The sequence below is a fragment of the Pteropus alecto genome, unplaced genomic scaffold (genome assembly GCF_000325575.1).
Source record: "Pteropus alecto unplaced genomic scaffold, ASM32557v1 scaffold52, whole genome shotgun sequence".
Classification (NCBI taxonomy): Eukaryota; Metazoa; Chordata; class Mammalia; order Chiroptera; family Pteropodidae; genus Pteropus; species Pteropus alecto.
In genome coordinates, this window is record NW_006433941.1 from 459,819 (window position 1) to 476,222 (window position 16,404).

The 16,404-nt window shown below is 42.3% G+C and overlaps 1 protein-coding gene across 1 annotated transcript in view; it reads right to left on the reverse strand.

The window, feature by feature from the left end:
* The window catches only part of ELAC2 (elaC ribonuclease Z 2), a 20,105-nt gene extending 7,998 nt beyond the window's left edge, over positions 1–12,107 (reverse strand). Inside the window, exons 1-12 of the mRNA XM_015586687.2 lie at positions 11,702–12,107; positions 11,052–11,102; positions 10,842–10,912; positions 9,745–9,809; positions 8,414–8,471; positions 7,562–7,630; positions 5,995–6,102; positions 4,757–4,815; positions 2,236–2,294; positions 2,068–2,140; positions 1,322–1,434; positions 72–167 (exon numbers count right to left, since the gene is read on the reverse strand). Coding sequence (XP_015442173.1) covers positions 72–167; positions 1,322–1,434; positions 2,068–2,140; positions 2,236–2,294; positions 4,757–4,815; positions 5,995–6,102; positions 7,562–7,630; positions 8,414–8,471; positions 9,745–9,809; positions 10,842–10,912; positions 11,052–11,102; positions 11,702–11,934 — 1,055 coding nt within the window. The 5' untranslated portion in view covers positions 11,935–12,107. The remainder of the gene's footprint in view (positions 1–71; positions 168–1,321; positions 1,435–2,067; positions 2,141–2,235; positions 2,295–4,756; positions 4,816–5,994; positions 6,103–7,561; positions 7,631–8,413; positions 8,472–9,744; positions 9,810–10,841; positions 10,913–11,051; positions 11,103–11,701) is intronic.
* Positions 12,108–16,404: the final 4,297 nt, after the last annotated feature.

Below are 16,404 nucleotides of genomic sequence, written 5' to 3' on the forward strand. Positions count from 1 at the left end.
CACACTTAAAAGAGTGAGGGGGAGGAGGGGTGGAGATTTGTCATGCATGTGCCCTGGGTCAGGCTCCATACCTCTCCATCCACTGCTGGTATCTGCTATCTGCAAGCACATACTCGGGGGCCACGTGAACCACCAGCGCCACAGGGGCATCGGCCTTTCCTTGGTACCTGAGTGGACAGAAGGGTGGGGCTTTGCTTTATAAAGTGATACAAACTCAGAACATGCACAAATGGGGCTGGAAAGCCAGGGAGAAGCACCGTGCAGCTTTCTTGGGGACTGCGATGAGCCTGCAATCATTAAATCCAGGCTAGGTAGGCTGTTCCTGGCTACCCTCAGAAGTGCCTGAGCATGGCAGAGCCCAGCGCTGACCTGGGATTCCTCCATTCAGCAAGCTCTGGGTCCTTCCAGCGGCCTGCTTGAGCCTTCCTCAGGGCTGTGCTGCAGACCGAGGCTTCTCCTGTCCCCTCCTTTTGCAGGAGTCAGACCTGCAAAGCCTTCTCCTGCTTCCTCTCTCTTATCTTTCACAGGCATTTCCTCCAAGAAATCTCTTATACCTCCAATCCCACCTTGGCATCTGCCTTCCAGAGGACCCAAGACAGATGGAAAATTAAAATTATCTGTAATTTCGCCATCTAGAGAGCCAATCACTTACTAACATGTTGAGGTGTTTCCTTCCAGTTCCCTTAAGGAAAATATATACAGTAGCTGTTTTTATTTACTCCCAACCCTTTTCCAAACACACACATGTGGGAGTTCGCAGGCTGGGTATTTAAACCTGACAGTGACATATCAATGCACATGGCTCTCGGCTCACACCGTCACAATGACTTGAATAGCTTTGCTGCCTATGATTTGATTAAAACATAAAGCCTGTGCCACCAGAGTACCCAAAGAGAATAAAGTGGAATTCGAGAACCATGTCTAACACTCTTATGTTAAAAGAGCTACAGCTGCCCAGAAGGATTTGTTGTGCTTAACAGAATAAAACAATAAGTGAAAAAGAATAAATAAAAATTAAGAACAAGAAAAATATGGATAGAATAAACTAGAATGGGACAAAAGTAAAACACAGATGTGTGGGTCAAAGATTCTACTCAGGATAAAGCTGAACTGCAAAATGGGTCGACTTCTTTAGAAGACGAAAAAGAATGGCACTCAGGCATGAGTCGGCCTCGGCCTCTCACATCAGCACAGTGGCTTTCCCAGAGACCCGGCTCCATGCCAGGAGCAACCACCGGTCAGGGGATGCCCTGTCGATGCTGCTGGGCTTTGTCAGCTGTGTGTCGGCTCTCATTTCTCCCACCTCAGAAACTGTCATCACCTCTGGAAGGTTGTGTTCGCACAGATGGGTTGAATGAATCCTTCATCTGGACATTCGACCACGACAAAAGCAAGACTGGGATCCGGAGGAGTACAAATCTCTTCAGGTAAAATCTGCAAAATCATTGGGGTGATGATGCTCTCTCACAGCAGAGTCACAGCTCAGCAAACATATCTGACAGCCTTCAAATCCACTGCTATCATTACATAAGCTCTACTGAGCAAGCACAAAGCCAACATAAGAATCACCACTAACACCCTTCCTGCTCTCTCTGCTTAAACTTAGGCAGGCAGCTGACTAGCAGAGGGCATTTCAAAGCTGGAGTGGCCAGGAAGCCAGGCATGGCATGCACGGTTCTCTTGGGTCTATGGCCATTGGCCCTAAAATTTTTAAGATGCCAGAGAAAACATCCTGGTAAAGAACACGGTAGCACTCTTTTGAGCCATGCATCTAAAGTTCCATCCAATGGGGTCTGCCTATGCTCACGTAAAAGGGAAAGAATCTACCTATTAGGAGGACGACCTCCCAATCCTAAGGGACAATCTACAGAAAAGCCCCAGCGCTGATATGCAAGGACAAGTCTAGATAAGTGACCCCATGTTATCCCTTAGCCAAGTGATGAAATCCAAGCTGTTCCACTTCCCTCGAAAGTGGTAACTATAGGGTCTGAGCCAGATAGCAACTCTGTCCAATGTTCCAGGCCCTCCCTGTAAATAGTAAAGCATCATAAAAATGGAGCATCTCACCTCTCTTCCCTCATAAGTGACACTTTTCCCGTCCTTGACAGCAGCAATGATGGGAGCAATGGCAGCTGTCCCACTGAAACGAAGAGGCAAGCCTTCTGTGAGATGAGGAGCTTTATGAACAAAAGTATGCCCACCAAGTCTCCAGCAGCAGTGCGCCCTGACACTCACACTGGGAGGCCCAGCTCCTTTGCTTTAAGCACCAAGAAGTTTCCTTTCTTCAGGTGAAGCTGCAACGAAGAGAACTTCAATGTAATTTCAGTGACTAATGAAGAAGCTTGGTTTTAATCAATTTTCTTATAAGTGCATCTTTCTGGTTTTACTTTTTAACTATTGTTATTTTCTTACTATTCATTACAATGAAGGTTAGGTTATTGCTTTTAGGTAAAGTATATCATATTCTGAAGAAGTCATTTATTTTGAAATGCTTTAGTAATAAAAGCTGAATGATTTAAAAACAGTCCTTTATTTCACTACATTAACTCCTTATAGATTTAATAAAATATAAGCCATTTCCATAGCAAATAAAAAAGTATCCTTTAAGTATCCTTGCGGAGAAACACTCTTCTGTTTTATCATCCTGCACTGGTCAACTAATAGCTAGAGGAATGTTCCCAGGACATCGTCTAACAGAGAAATGACCAGGCACATCACTATGTAACACAATATTGCAATGACAGTGATAGGGCAATAAAAGTTTGGACAGTTTTTCTCCCCTATTTTTCACATATTTGGCAATACAGTACTGTTGTTTTTATAGTGGAGAAAAATAATTTTAAAATTCTCAATATAGTCTTATTATATCAGAAGAGAAAACAACAATTGTAGCATAAAACCTCATTATCATCATTCTGTTCTGAAAAATTTGAACATTTTTGGTATCTATATATTTCACACATAATAAGAGAAAAAAGACTGAAATGGCATAAAATGTTAATAAACCTTTTGGTATTGTATTCGATGCTCATTTTCTTCTTTCAATCTTTATTTAAACTATTTGCATTTTCTTTTAACTTCCTGAAGTTAAGAAATTACTCTTAGGGCAAAGGCTCCAATCTGGATCCTCAAGTCTTGTTATGATTCTAGAATTTTCTTTGAAAATATTACCGTAGAGGAAGGATTACAGCCTAAGTGTGCACACATAACACAAAGATGATAGAGCTTAGATGACATCTTTAGATAGTGACACTAACAAGCACTGTTGTGAGCTTTCTCTCCACAGACCCAAATGGATCTGAGGATGGAAAATAAATGTTTCTAATGTCTAACAGGAATTTACAGACCTAAGACAGGCAAAACTCATCTCTCTACTACGAGCTGAATTCAACCCATGGAGAGAGTTGTTCTCATCTAAGGAATGCAAAGTATTTGGAAGACAGATGAGGACCAGAATGCAAGCCCACAAGGCCCCAAGCAGGTACACAGTTGTCTGGAGCCCATGCTCTCCTATCGGATGAGAGTGCCTCAGGCCCTTGTGCAAGAGCCTGTTTTCTCCAATCTCCCAGAAGTTGAACTAGCTCAGCTTTATTGCCTTCCAAACCCTTAGCAGGGGCACAGCAAATTAATTAGAAGAGAGAAAAGGGGCTACAGGCTGACCTAGGGAGAGCAGCTCTCAGAAGCAGGAGCAGACAGCCAGGCAGGACACAGAAGCCACAGCAGCAGCTTGCAGCTACTTAGTGTCAGAGCCTCAGCTCCCAGAAACAGCTGCTTGCTAATAAACTCTTGCTAATTGCTAGAGTTTATAAGGATGCACTCCTATCACACAGAACACATTTCATTATGCTCGATGTAATCTATTTAGGAAGGTAGATAGGATCTAATACACATAACAATTACCATGTAAACTACTTAAAAATATATTTTGCTGCCTAAAAACTCAGAAATACACAATAAGCCTATTGGCAGTGGCACTTAATTTTTATAAAAATTACTATTATTATTCAAATAAATTAACAAGTGATATTGATAATGATCTTGCAACTAATAATTAACATTACCACTAAACTTCCATAAGTATTTTCACTTCTTGGTGTTAGAATTTGGATGAAAATGAGAAATATATTTTAAAATCAACATTGCTTCTTTTTAAAAAAAAAATCAAAGCCCAGAAAAAGAAAATGTAGTCTTATCACAGATTAGACAAAAAATGTGGAGTCCAATAAAAAATAGATCATTAGTCAGATCTGAAAAATACCTATTATAATAACATTTTCATAGAATTTGACCAATTTCAGATTTGCAGATCAAAGCCTTTGTGAATGCTTGCCAATATTAAATAAGTCCTGATGTTAGCAACTTTAAAAGTACCGTTAAATGTAATAAACTAAAACGGAGTTGAAGGAGCCTGAATAAAAGCCCGATTTGTTTGAAAGAAAACAAAGCTTTTGCTGAAAACATTATCTTTAACTTTAGAAGCTCAGCCTTTATCTTCAGAAACATAACTTTTAACTATTTCCGAAGTTCAAAAGGCCCAAACAGAGCCAAATAAAAAAGAATATATAGATAGACCAACAAAACACTGAAGAGAATTTGAAAGCATATAACAGTATAAGTGGTATATTGAGAAATAGGGTATCTGTGTTTCTTCTTTGCACAGGTGACTTAGAAGCTGCTACCTGAGAATTACTGGACAAGTGCTAACCCAAGGTCATTACGCATGTGCTCACTTAAAGCCCACCAGAAAGGTGCTTACCTTACAGACGAAAGCTACAACCAAGGAGGGATCCCTGCCACCCCTTCTCTGGATAACACCTGAGAAAAAACAAATCTGATTATAAGAAAGTAAATGTGAAGGTTTATAGGCTTCACAGATCAATGCTTATCTGACACCTAATTTGACTTCACACAAAATTAAACATACATAACTGTCCCAATACAAAGGCTGAAGAAAGCACTGGCATTTTTTCAAGCAGACCTTTTGTTTTTCCTATTCGTGTTGAAATTTGAGTAAAATAAAAATGCAAAACTCCAAGTAGAAAAACTTTAGAATGGCAGGTGAAATGTATAAAAAATGACACTTTACCTAGGAAAGGAGAAGAGAGAAAAAACCAAGTTGTAAGGTGGTTTATAAACAAGTGTAAGAATAGGTGAAATAACAGAAAAGCTAAAAGGCCTGCAGAGAAGGTATGGGTTTGTCTTCACCCGTGTCATCCAAAAAAAGGATGCTTACAGGGTTGGCCTCTTCTCGGTCATCAGACAGACACGACCCCAGAGCAGAAAAAGGAACTTAGCAACGTGCCCAACACGGGACAACAGAATCCTTAAGCAGTCCAATTCCTTTGATACATCTACTCTTGGAATTTTAATCCAGTTTCCCAGTAGGTTGTCACTCTGAAAGAAAAGGTGCAGATCCACTCACTGATATAACTGTTTTGTCAGCTTAGCAGTTATGGTTCTGCATTAATGAAAAATTAATTTGCATTAATGTTGTATTAATGGAAAACACAAAAGCCTTGATATGAATCAATTTGTCAGACCCTGCTCTGCTCTGGGTAAACTGAACACAAGTCTGGGGCCCACGCAGGACTGTGGACTGGCTCTTAAAAGTCCACACTGCCACCTTACGACAATCCTCATTCTTCACACAGGCCAAGTCCTAACATGCTGAGAAAAAAGTATCTGTTTTACATGCAGAGCTTTCTTATGATAAGGATTCTAATTTAGAGCATTAAGAGGCAATGGATTAAGAAAATAGAATTCTTTTGACAGTGTACTGTTTAACCAGCATTACCATCTGCAAGGTGCTGCTCATTCTCAGTGGATCTAGAGTTTCTCATTCCCCACACAGGCCAAGTCCTAACATGCTGAGAAAAAAGTATCTGTTTTACATGCAGAGCTTTCTTATGATAAGGATTCTAATTTAGAGCATTAAGAGGCAATGGATTAAGAAAATAGAATTCTTTTGACAGTGTACTGTTTAACCAGCATTACCATCTGCAAGGTGCTGCTCATTCTCAGTGGATCTAGAGTCTGAAGACTGCTCTGGACTGAGACTTTCTGGACTCTGTGATGGCTGGTGCTTTCCACACCTCTGTTCACCTGGTCGGTACAGGAAACAACCCAATTACACGCCATGCAAGGTGAGCTCTCAGCCAGAGCCCATATGTTCACACATTAATGGGAATGTCAGAACACCCATTAAGTCAGCATGCCATGTCCTACAGCAGTAAATAACTAGTTACCTCCCCACCTGGTCTCTGGACTGCATTTACACCTTATTTATCTTTTTGTTTCTTCTCAGCTCAGAGCCTTAACTATTGTAGGAATTCAACAGAGTCTGTTGACTAAAAAGCATATAGGTAGTAGGATAGTTTATTCATCATCATCACTCTCAATAAAGAGACTAGGCCTGAAGGTTATCCATCTGCATGAAGAGTATAATGTTGCAATCACTTAAATCTCAAAGTAAAAAGAAAAACAAAACAAAACAAAAAAACAACAAAACACTGCTCTAGGAAGCTGATGCACAGTTGCTGGTCTCACAGAAGCCTGCTTGCTCCTCTGGCATACTCATTCCCTTAGTGCCCACTGGGTGCTGAGAAAGCAACACCAGCAGGCCGAGCAAGTTCACACTTGTCACACAAATATAAAAGTAAACTGTTCCGTGCTAGGGAGGGAGGAAGAGGGTGCTAGAAAGGAAGTGGAGGGACACAAATCGGGCTGGGGGATGGAGTGGGGGTCAGGAAAGGGAAGGCACCTGAGCAGGAGTGAGCCAGGCAAGGAGTTCTAATGGGACCAGCCATCTCACTGGCACTCACTTGTACCTTTGCTTGAGCCACACTTCTTGCCTCCCTCCCTCCTTCTATCCATGGGTGAGCATGAGCCTTGTCTCCTGTCAGGTCTTAGATTTCTCTGGCCATTGCTGGGGGCTCTCATCTGTACCCTTTCAGCATTTGGCAAGCATCACACTAGTTAGCAATGTCAAGGGAATGTCCTGACTGCTCTGCATTCTCCTGGAAGACAGTAAAACCTGACCAAGTGTGTTTAGCCAGATTCAAGGACAACTCTGACATGGTAGGGCCCGACGTGCAGACTGTCTCTCTCTAGGTCAAAACTACATCATCTGGCCCTGAGACCTGAGAAGGTTCCTGTGACCTTCTGACCTCCTAATAGCACTTCTTTAAAGTTGCTATTATCAGAATTTACTTCAAAAGATCCTTTGAGGAGGATATTTATTTACGTCTGTGGCAAATAAACCCTAAGCAAGAAATGTACAAATCTAAGAGTGATATATTTTCTGCCAGTGCTTGTTATGTAATATTCCAAGGTTTAGTCCCTATCATTATATATGACTTAAACGTATCTGCCCATAAGATTATAAGCTCCTTAAAGGCAGGATCCATATCTTAATTTCTCAGCTAAATTTCCTAATTATGCTCAGAACACAAAACTGGGTACACAAAGCCAGTATTCAAGCATTTCTATTTTCACCCACACTTTCCTTACCCAGGACCTACATCCTCCTCCTCCTCTTAGGAAATGTGGTTTTCTTACTCACTGTATATGGGGATCTGGAAAACTGTCATGGTCTCATCTTTATATTCTGGTGCAGTGTGGGGCCGCACAGCTATGTGAAAAAGACAACAGGAAAGCAACTGCATTAGTACAGAGATGTGTGAAAGTTAACTTTCCAGATCATTGACCACAAGCAACTGAATTTCCTTAGAATTTTGGTTAAGACACAGCACTAAAACTAGAATTTCTGAGTAAATTAAAATTTGGGGGGAAGAAGAAAAATATATTTTCATCAGCCATTAACATTTACTATGGCCAAATGAAAAGACATTATGATCACCGGTGACTGTAAAAAAAACAAAAAAACAAAAAAACAATACTCGATACTCAAATTTAAGAGGCACAAGTTAACATACAGCATTGTGAGCCAGAGAATCTACCATCTCAACTGTAAGAGCTGGTATTGATTTTGAAAAAATATCTAAATTGGTGTTTCTACAGAATAGGAGCGCATTAACAAGCCAGAGATGCACATCACCTCCAGGACAGGAGCCTGCCAGCATCCTTAGTTATGCCTTTCCCCATGAAGAGGTCACATGCAGCATGGCCAGAACTGAGGTTCAGTGTTAAAGGGCAGCAACAAAATCTGTAGGTCCCTCTGTTCACATCCCTTCTCCCTACTGCAAGGAATTCAAGGCAATTCAAATTTGAAAACTATCTCCAGCCTATATTTGGGGAATATAGAAAGTGTTAACAGGCAGTATTTTTAAAATGCATCTATGTCGATAAAGCATTTAAGGTTTAATTTAGGTAGGTCTTTATGGATTCTAATTTGAGAGATTGGGGCATATATGAGAAAGAAATGGAAGATAATGAGTCATAATCAGGGACATACCTAGGTCTATTCCTTTCAATGGACCAGAAAATATTTTGATGGCCTCTAGGTATTTTTCCTACAAAAGATAAAGAAAAGAAAGAAGTGAGCAGTTATGGTTGCACAAGTGCAGAATACCACAATGTATCCAAGTATATAAGAAGTATCGATAGGTATCAACATGACCTTTAATAAGTATTTTGAGCTTCCTTTATGCAAATATTTACCAAGTGCCTACTATAGGTTCAATGTCAAGGATTCCACAGTGAGAAAGGTCCTTGCCCTCATGAACAGCAGAATCCAGTGGAGGAGACAAAAATGAAATGATAACACAAACAACAACTGAGTGGCAGCTATGCTAAGTGCTTAGTGGTAACTGTGCTAAGAAACAGGAAAAACACATGGAGCTGGGATACACCTTGTCTGGAGAGTCAGGGATGGTTCCTGAGTCAATGACCTTTCAGCTGAGCCCTGAAGGTTTGGAAAGATTTAGGCAGGGAAGAGAAGAGGTAGAGGGAACTCATGTATGGATGAAAACCCTGATATGGGAAGGAGCTACAGCGCAGGGCAGTGGGACTAAGCGTTGGCCCATGTAGCTCCAGCTTGGTAACTGGGACACAGATGCAAATTTGGGCAAGGACCAAGGCCTGTAGGACTTGTGGGCCATATTAAGATGTTTGGACTATACCAGAATGGAGAACCTTTGAAGAGTTTTAGGATAAGTGCCATTAGAGGTCCCTCTGCCTGCTGTGTGGCAGGTGGATTACAGGGAGGCAATAATGGATGTGGAATGCTATCACAGTAGACAGGTATAGTAGATGGAGATAATGAAAGCCTTAATGCGATGAAGATAAATGGATAGATTTGAGGAATTATTTTGAAAACAGAATTAACAGTATTTTGGTGATTGGTTATCTTCATCTTAAGAACTGGGAAACAATATTCAACAGTTTTAGCAATGTGCACACAACTTCTCAATAGTGTAATAAGCAGAGTTGAAATTATGAAGATGTCTCAAATATAATAAATAGGTAAGAATAAAAGCTAACATTGTGTTCCTAGTTGGTGCCAAACCTGGAATAAATTGGTTTAGTGCTTTATATGTTACCTCACTTAATCTTTAACAACTCAATGAAACATTACAGCCATCTTACAGATGAAGAAACTGAGGCTCCAAGAGGTAAAGTAACTTGTTCAAGGTCATAGAGTTAACAAAGTTTGGGCTCAGGCTTTTTAATCTCCATTATCAGTTATCTCTGGAGGACAGAAAATTGATTTGCAAAATGAAAATTCCTGTTACAACTTTAAAAAAGGAGGGGTAAGCTTTAAAAGCTGAGTCAGGAGAGACTCACCAGTTGTGGAGGTCCAGAAAGTACACACTTTGGAAGCCCAGTTTCCTTTAAAGTAAGAATCATTCCTAAAAAGGACAAATAAGATCAGATCTCTCACCACATGATCTGTAGTTGCCACCACGAGGAGCACTCCTTACAAACCAGCTATTTTTCTACTTGTCTTCATTCCAGCTTCTAATGATCAGAGAACATGTGTATGGCAGAAGTGATGCTAGCTAGAGGTATAAGGCAGGGGTCCCCAACCCCCAAGCCGTGGACTGGTACCAGTCTGTGGACTGTTAGGAACCAGGCCTCACAGCAGGAGGTGAGCGGCTGGCAAGCGAGTGAAGCTTCATCTGTATTTGCAGCCACTCCCCAGCGCTAGCATCACTGCTTCAGCTCCACTTCAGATCATCAGGTATTAGATTCTCATACGAGCACCGGTCCCTGGTGCCAAAAATGTTGAGGACTGCTGGTATAAGGGACAGCAAATATTCCTCGAATGCCTCTAGAATGAGCAAGGCTGATACTAGGGAGAAGTAGTGATGTACCTAGGGTGCAAAATCAGGTGGGGCTGTGAGGCACATAGAGTGCAAATTCACATAAGTGAAGGGATGGCCTTAAATTTTGCACCCTAGGTACCTCTTTGCCTCACTCTGGTCTCAGCTCAGAGAATGTAACTGGTTTAACTCTCCACTCCTTCGTATCCACATCACAAAGCTTACAGAATTTGGTGGCAACACAATCCTGACTTTCCTGGTGGGTGGGCATGAATAATGCGGTAATCTGAATAGGAGTATCTGTGTGTAGCTGCTGATGTTCTCAACAGTAAATATATTTACTGTAATCACCATCACCACATTCTCCAGTTTACTGTCACGTATCTCCAGTCCAGCAACTCAATAAATGAAGTGGATGGTAACACTTGAGGGCAGAATCCATGTTAAACTCTGCCCTTCTGAGTCACCGCTTTTGATGCTCTATGCTGTAGCTGACTGAGCTATCATAAAAAGAATTCCTGCTCCTCTGGACTCAGAAGATGGGCAAAAAAAGGGCAAAGCAGGTTAAAACCCCAGAGACTTCCCTCCAACCTATGATGTTAGAAAGAATATGCTCACCACACAATCCCCCAACGTTACTCCAGTGCATTCGGGTCAGGAATATGTTGTCCAAACGAGATACCTTCAGCCTAAGAAAGAGAAACATTTGAGCAGGACAAAGCAGATTGACCAGGGACCCTTTCTTTTGCTATAAAAACACTCCTACCTCTCATCTCAGCTTTCAATCCCCATAATCATCCCCACCCCAAAAGAAAATTGTTGACTCACTTGTGCTCCTGCATGAGTCGCTGGACTCCTTCCCCACAGTTGAAGAGATACCTACAGGACGAATATTAAACGAGATGCTTGTAAGATTATATTCTGTAAGGTCTCTTCCACTGTTTAGAGGCTTTACTGTACACTTTAAGGGTAAATAAAAAACCGTAACAATATATGCTGTATCTGGCAGCATTTCTATTAGGATAGCAGGTTTTGAGAGGTTTTAGCAAAGGCGGGACGGGATTGGATGCTTGTGCAGGCTGGTGTTGGGACGAAGATGGGTTCTTCCCACTATCACCAGACCTGTCAACCCCACACACCAACTATGAGCCCTCCACGCTGGCGTGCACGGGAGCGGGTGCGGCTCAGACAGTAGTAAAGGTGAAGCTGGAAAAAAGAACGCTATACTCTTCTTAAATTCTTCAGGGGTCCCAGAAACGATACGAACGTAGGATGTAAGGGTTCGCTAGGACCTCTCACCCACCAAAAGACAAAGATGGGCTGCGATAGTGAAATCTCAGATGTGTGAAGTAGGTAGGGATAACCGCAGCCCTGGGAGGTGCAGCGATGCTCCCGGGAGCGCAGCAGGGAGGGCCGGGCGGGGCTCCGTAAGAAGACGCCGCGAAGGCCAGGCCGGACCCCCGGCGCGACTCACTGACCGGTTGTACTCAGAGAAGACGTAGAGGGCCGCACCCGCGTCCCGGCCGCCGGCCGCCACCACTTGCAGGTACACGGTGTTCGGGCCCCCGGGCTCCCACGACGGGCCGCGCTTCTCCCGGGTGCGCAGGTGCCGCAGTGGGTCCTTGGGCGGCCGCTGGCGGCGGGCGGGTCCCTGCGACATGGTGCGCCCGGCCGCGGACCGCAGCAGCAGCAACGAGCGAAGCGCCCACATGCGCCAGCTTCCACCCAGGCTGCGAAAAGCAGTCGGTCACCTAGGTCCGCGTGCCCCACGCCCCGCCCCACGGTCCCGCATGGCAAGCCCAGCCAGTCATTGCGCCGCAAACGGAGCTCCTTGCCTACGCGAGGATGCGCGTCCAATAGAGAGGAGCCTTGCCGCTGGGGACTTGTCAGTTGGCGGTGGCCATAGAGTGGGGGAATGCTAGAGCGCCCTGAAGACCCCGCCCCTTGCTTTCTTCCGGGTTTCTCCGGGCGATTCTTTCCGGAAACCACCCTTTACTTGGGGCGGGACTTCCGAGAGCACGTGAACGGGAAAAGCACCTGGGTGTTCTAGTGTTCCAGAGAGTTTGGACCCCCGCCACCGTCAATTGTGAGCTATCTGCTACGCAAGTTATACCCTTGGAGCTTTGATTTGCTTTTGCAGGTGATTATGTTAGGATCAAATGTGAGGAGCTAAATTATATAGAGCCTAGTGTAGGAGCTTTCACTAATTTTATTCCTCTTGTAATTCGTATGAATACATGTTAATCACTTTTATTGGCTTTAGGTAAAAAAAGCATGAGTAGTCAGGGGTTAAGAGAACAAACTCAGGAGCAAGAGTCTTGGGTCTGTTATTCAGCCATAATAAATAAGGATTTGCAACATCATGGATGAACTTTGAGGGCATTATACTGCAAAAAACAAAGAGAACCACTTTAAAATACAGTCAGAGCTGCCATCCCAGAGGAATTGCCTTGCACCTCTTAGTCCTCAGACATTTGGAGTGTTAAAACTGGCCAAAGTAACCTTTGCCCTGGGCCTAAAGCAACATTGTATCGCAAACAAGTGTTAGCAAAGGTAACAAGAAAGTAGACACTATGACTATAAGACTGATTACTAATGACTACAGGCCTGAAAATTAAAAACATTGTTTAAAATTAACATCACTATGTTATCTGCACCTATAGAAATGCCATCTGTTGATATAGCTGATGAGATAACTGGTATAATTTTTCCCTTTCCCTTTTTCACAAAAACCCTTTGCCTTTTGATTAGACACTATTTGGGTTTCTGCCTGAATCAATGCTTTTCTTTTAATCTCAAATAAATGCTTGCTACCTCTCGCTTTGGCCTTTTATTTTTAGGTTAACATTGCTAAGTGAAGTAAGCAAGAGAAAGGCAAAAACTGTGTGATTTCACTTATCTATGGAATAAAAATAAAACACAGAAACAGAGTAGATTGATGGTTACAAGGGGATGAGGGGTAAGAGAGATAGGTGAAGGTGGTCAAAGGATACAAACTTTCAGTTATAAGATGATTAATGTACCCCATGGTGACTAGTTAACAAGACTGTACTGTATACTTGAAAAGTTACTAAGAGAGTAGCTGCTAAAAGTGCTGACCACACACACGAAAAGGTAACTATGTTGAGGTGATGGATGTGTTAATTAACCTTATGTGGTAGTCATTTTGCAACATACATTATTGAGTTGTATACCTTAAAGTTATACAATGTTACATGTCAGTTATACCTCAATAAAGCTGCGGGGGGGGGGGGCGTGGTGGCAAAAGCGATACTAAGCTTTTAAAAAGATATTAGGAAGTGCAGTAAAATACTAATTTTTCCCTTTGTGCTGGCTGGAAAATTACTGTTTGGCTATCGCCCATGGGAACATAATGCTCTAACAATAAGCTTTCTGCTTCTGTATCCCCCACTTGCACAACCAACTTGTGGGGTGACAGTAAAAAGAAGAAAAATAGACTTGTGTGTTCAAACAGGATGAAGAATGGGGTTTAGATCTTAAAAACCCTGTACCTCTACATTTCGGGGCTGCCTAATTTGGGGCCTGCATATCCCTGGCAGACCCAGTTGGCTGAATAAAGAGTGTGTTTCCTATAACTCATTGATTTCTGGTGGTCCGTGTGTCTATTGGGGGCTGGCGGCTACAACACCTTGATGACTACTTTAATCCTTTTTAAAAAAAATGTTAAGTTCCATGCAAAGAAAAATTTTGGTTCTGTTTTACTGGTTCCCTAGGCTCATATCTGTCAGGTAATCCCAAACTGTTTATACTTTAAAAATACAGGCAGACTCATTTTGGTCATCTACTTATATAAAATTCTGAGAGCGGGGTGAAGACGTGTGGAAAAATTAGTGTTTATGAGATTGTTTCCATGGCACAGTATTCCTTTCTGCACTGATGCTCTGAGTCATATTTTTATGCCTAGTATATGATGAAGATAAAAGCTAAGAATTCCCCAATCCGAGGTTATGCTGGAATGTAAATTCCATGAGTACAGGGCTTTGTTGGTCTGGATTTCTGCTGTACCATTAGTGCCTAGGACATTGCCTGGCTTACAGCAGGGAATTAATATTAGAAAGTTAGGAAGAACACAGTAGCTTAAATGACATTGTGTTCTAGCAATTGAACATGACCCCAAATTCAGTCAAGACCGTGGACAAAAAGCTGTTCTATGGAAACATCTCACAGGGTGATCTGATCATAAATTCCTAACTGGGCAAGTCATAGTGGGTAGTCACGCCCTAGGCATAACTTTTTAGTAAGGAGATTTATCTCTGCCTTAAACAAGACCTGTCAATTGTTTTTGTGCATCTAGGTTAACATACCTTTGAAATATACTTACCCACCTTCAAGAAAGTACATAATCTAGTTAACTATTCTGTAATCCAATCCTTGCCTTACTTTCTTCCACTTTCATTTGTTCTTCCTTACATTCCCTCCTTAATTTCAAATGCATAAAAGAGACTGCAAAACTGTCACTTTCCAGAGCATTTGAGATCTTGCTTCCTGAAAATTGTCATCAGTTTTGGCTCAAATAAAACTCTTACAAAAATTCTTTACAGGTTTTGATGTTTCTTACACTGACAGCAATGAATGTATTATCGGAAAGGGCATGGTCTGATTGGTACTTCCAAAAGAGTAGGTCAGCAAGTCAGATGCAGAGAAGTGTCCCCCGACTTGCTGCAGTAGAGGGAGCCTGATATCAGGGTGGCAAGGAAAGTGGAGATGGTGGCAATGGGTTTTCAGAACTCAACAATATTAGCAATTAATGTAATCCAACCACTTTCTTGCGTTTAGTATTTTTTGCTGTGTCTACAAACTACCTCCAAACTGATGCTTGAAAGCCATTTTCAGTCATTTTATTGCTCAGTTTTGCTCAGTGGGGATGGCTCATCTCTGTTCCTTGTGGTAGCTGCTAGGGCAACTTAGTGGCTGATAGAGTATCCAGCATGGCCTCACATATCTGGGGCCTTGGTGCTGACTGGGCTGGGTTGCCTTGCTTCACCTCCACGTAGCCTCTCCCTCAATGTAAATTATTCTCATTCAGTCATCAGACTGAGTTGCCAGCTTCCAAGAAGGTGAAAGGGAAACTTCAGTGCTTCTGAAGGATTAGGCTCAGAAGTCAAAGCAAGTCATGGTCAACACACCCAGATTCAAAGGGAGAGGAACTAGATTCTACCTAATTGATGGGAGAAGTATCAAAGTCACATTGCAAAAGGACACTTGGAATGGAAGAGTCCATGCTCTCCCAGAACCCTCTAGTTAACCCTTGAGCTCCTGTAAAGGTGTGACTACCAAGTGGAATAAGCTGGTCAATGAACACTGGTTTAGGTATATTTCTATAAATGTACAATTATAAGGGTGTAATTTATGACTTGGCTTTCTGGTATATACACTTGTAAGCATGGTTGCCATGAGTTAGTCCTCTCAGCCAGTCATCTCTTGGTGTCCTCACAAATTTCTGCATCCACAAAGCCAAGGCATATCCTAGGCTCCCCAGACTTGTGACCTGACCAAGGGACACCTACTCTACGACCCTGTCTGAGGTACCCACTGGCCTTCTTCACACATACATTCATTCATGCATTCATTCATTAATGCATACATATGGAACTTGCATTAGGTTCTAGATACTATATTAAGAATGTATATAGCTATGAAAAAGACTGACATGTTCTTGCCATCAAAAAGCTCAGGAAGCTGGTATCTTGTGGGCTGGGATGGGGCATGGCCCCAAGGCACACAGGGAAAATGTTATAAGGGGATGGGAGCAGCGATGCTCTTGTCTTCATGGGGTCTAACTCGAGGTATTCCAGGTTTAGATCCCCAGAAACCAGACAACTCCAAATTTACTGGCCACAATGCATCTGAGGGAGATTAAAATATATATATTATATATATATATGTTTTTTTTTGAGCATCATGAGTCCAGGGACCCCTCCCTGTCCACTTTCAGTGCTGGGTGATTGTCCACCCAGGAAAGTGTTGATTCTTTCTTTCTCTCTGGGATAGGACGTGAAGAAGAGTATAATATGTATAGCACGAGGTCCTCACTTAACCCCTCGAGTCTCTTGGATTTAGAGAGAGCACTTATTTAGAAACATTTGGGAGATCTTGTTTGCTCGCAAGAGGATAGTGTCTCGTTTTCAAAAACTATTGTTACTCATACTGGGGCAAGGAT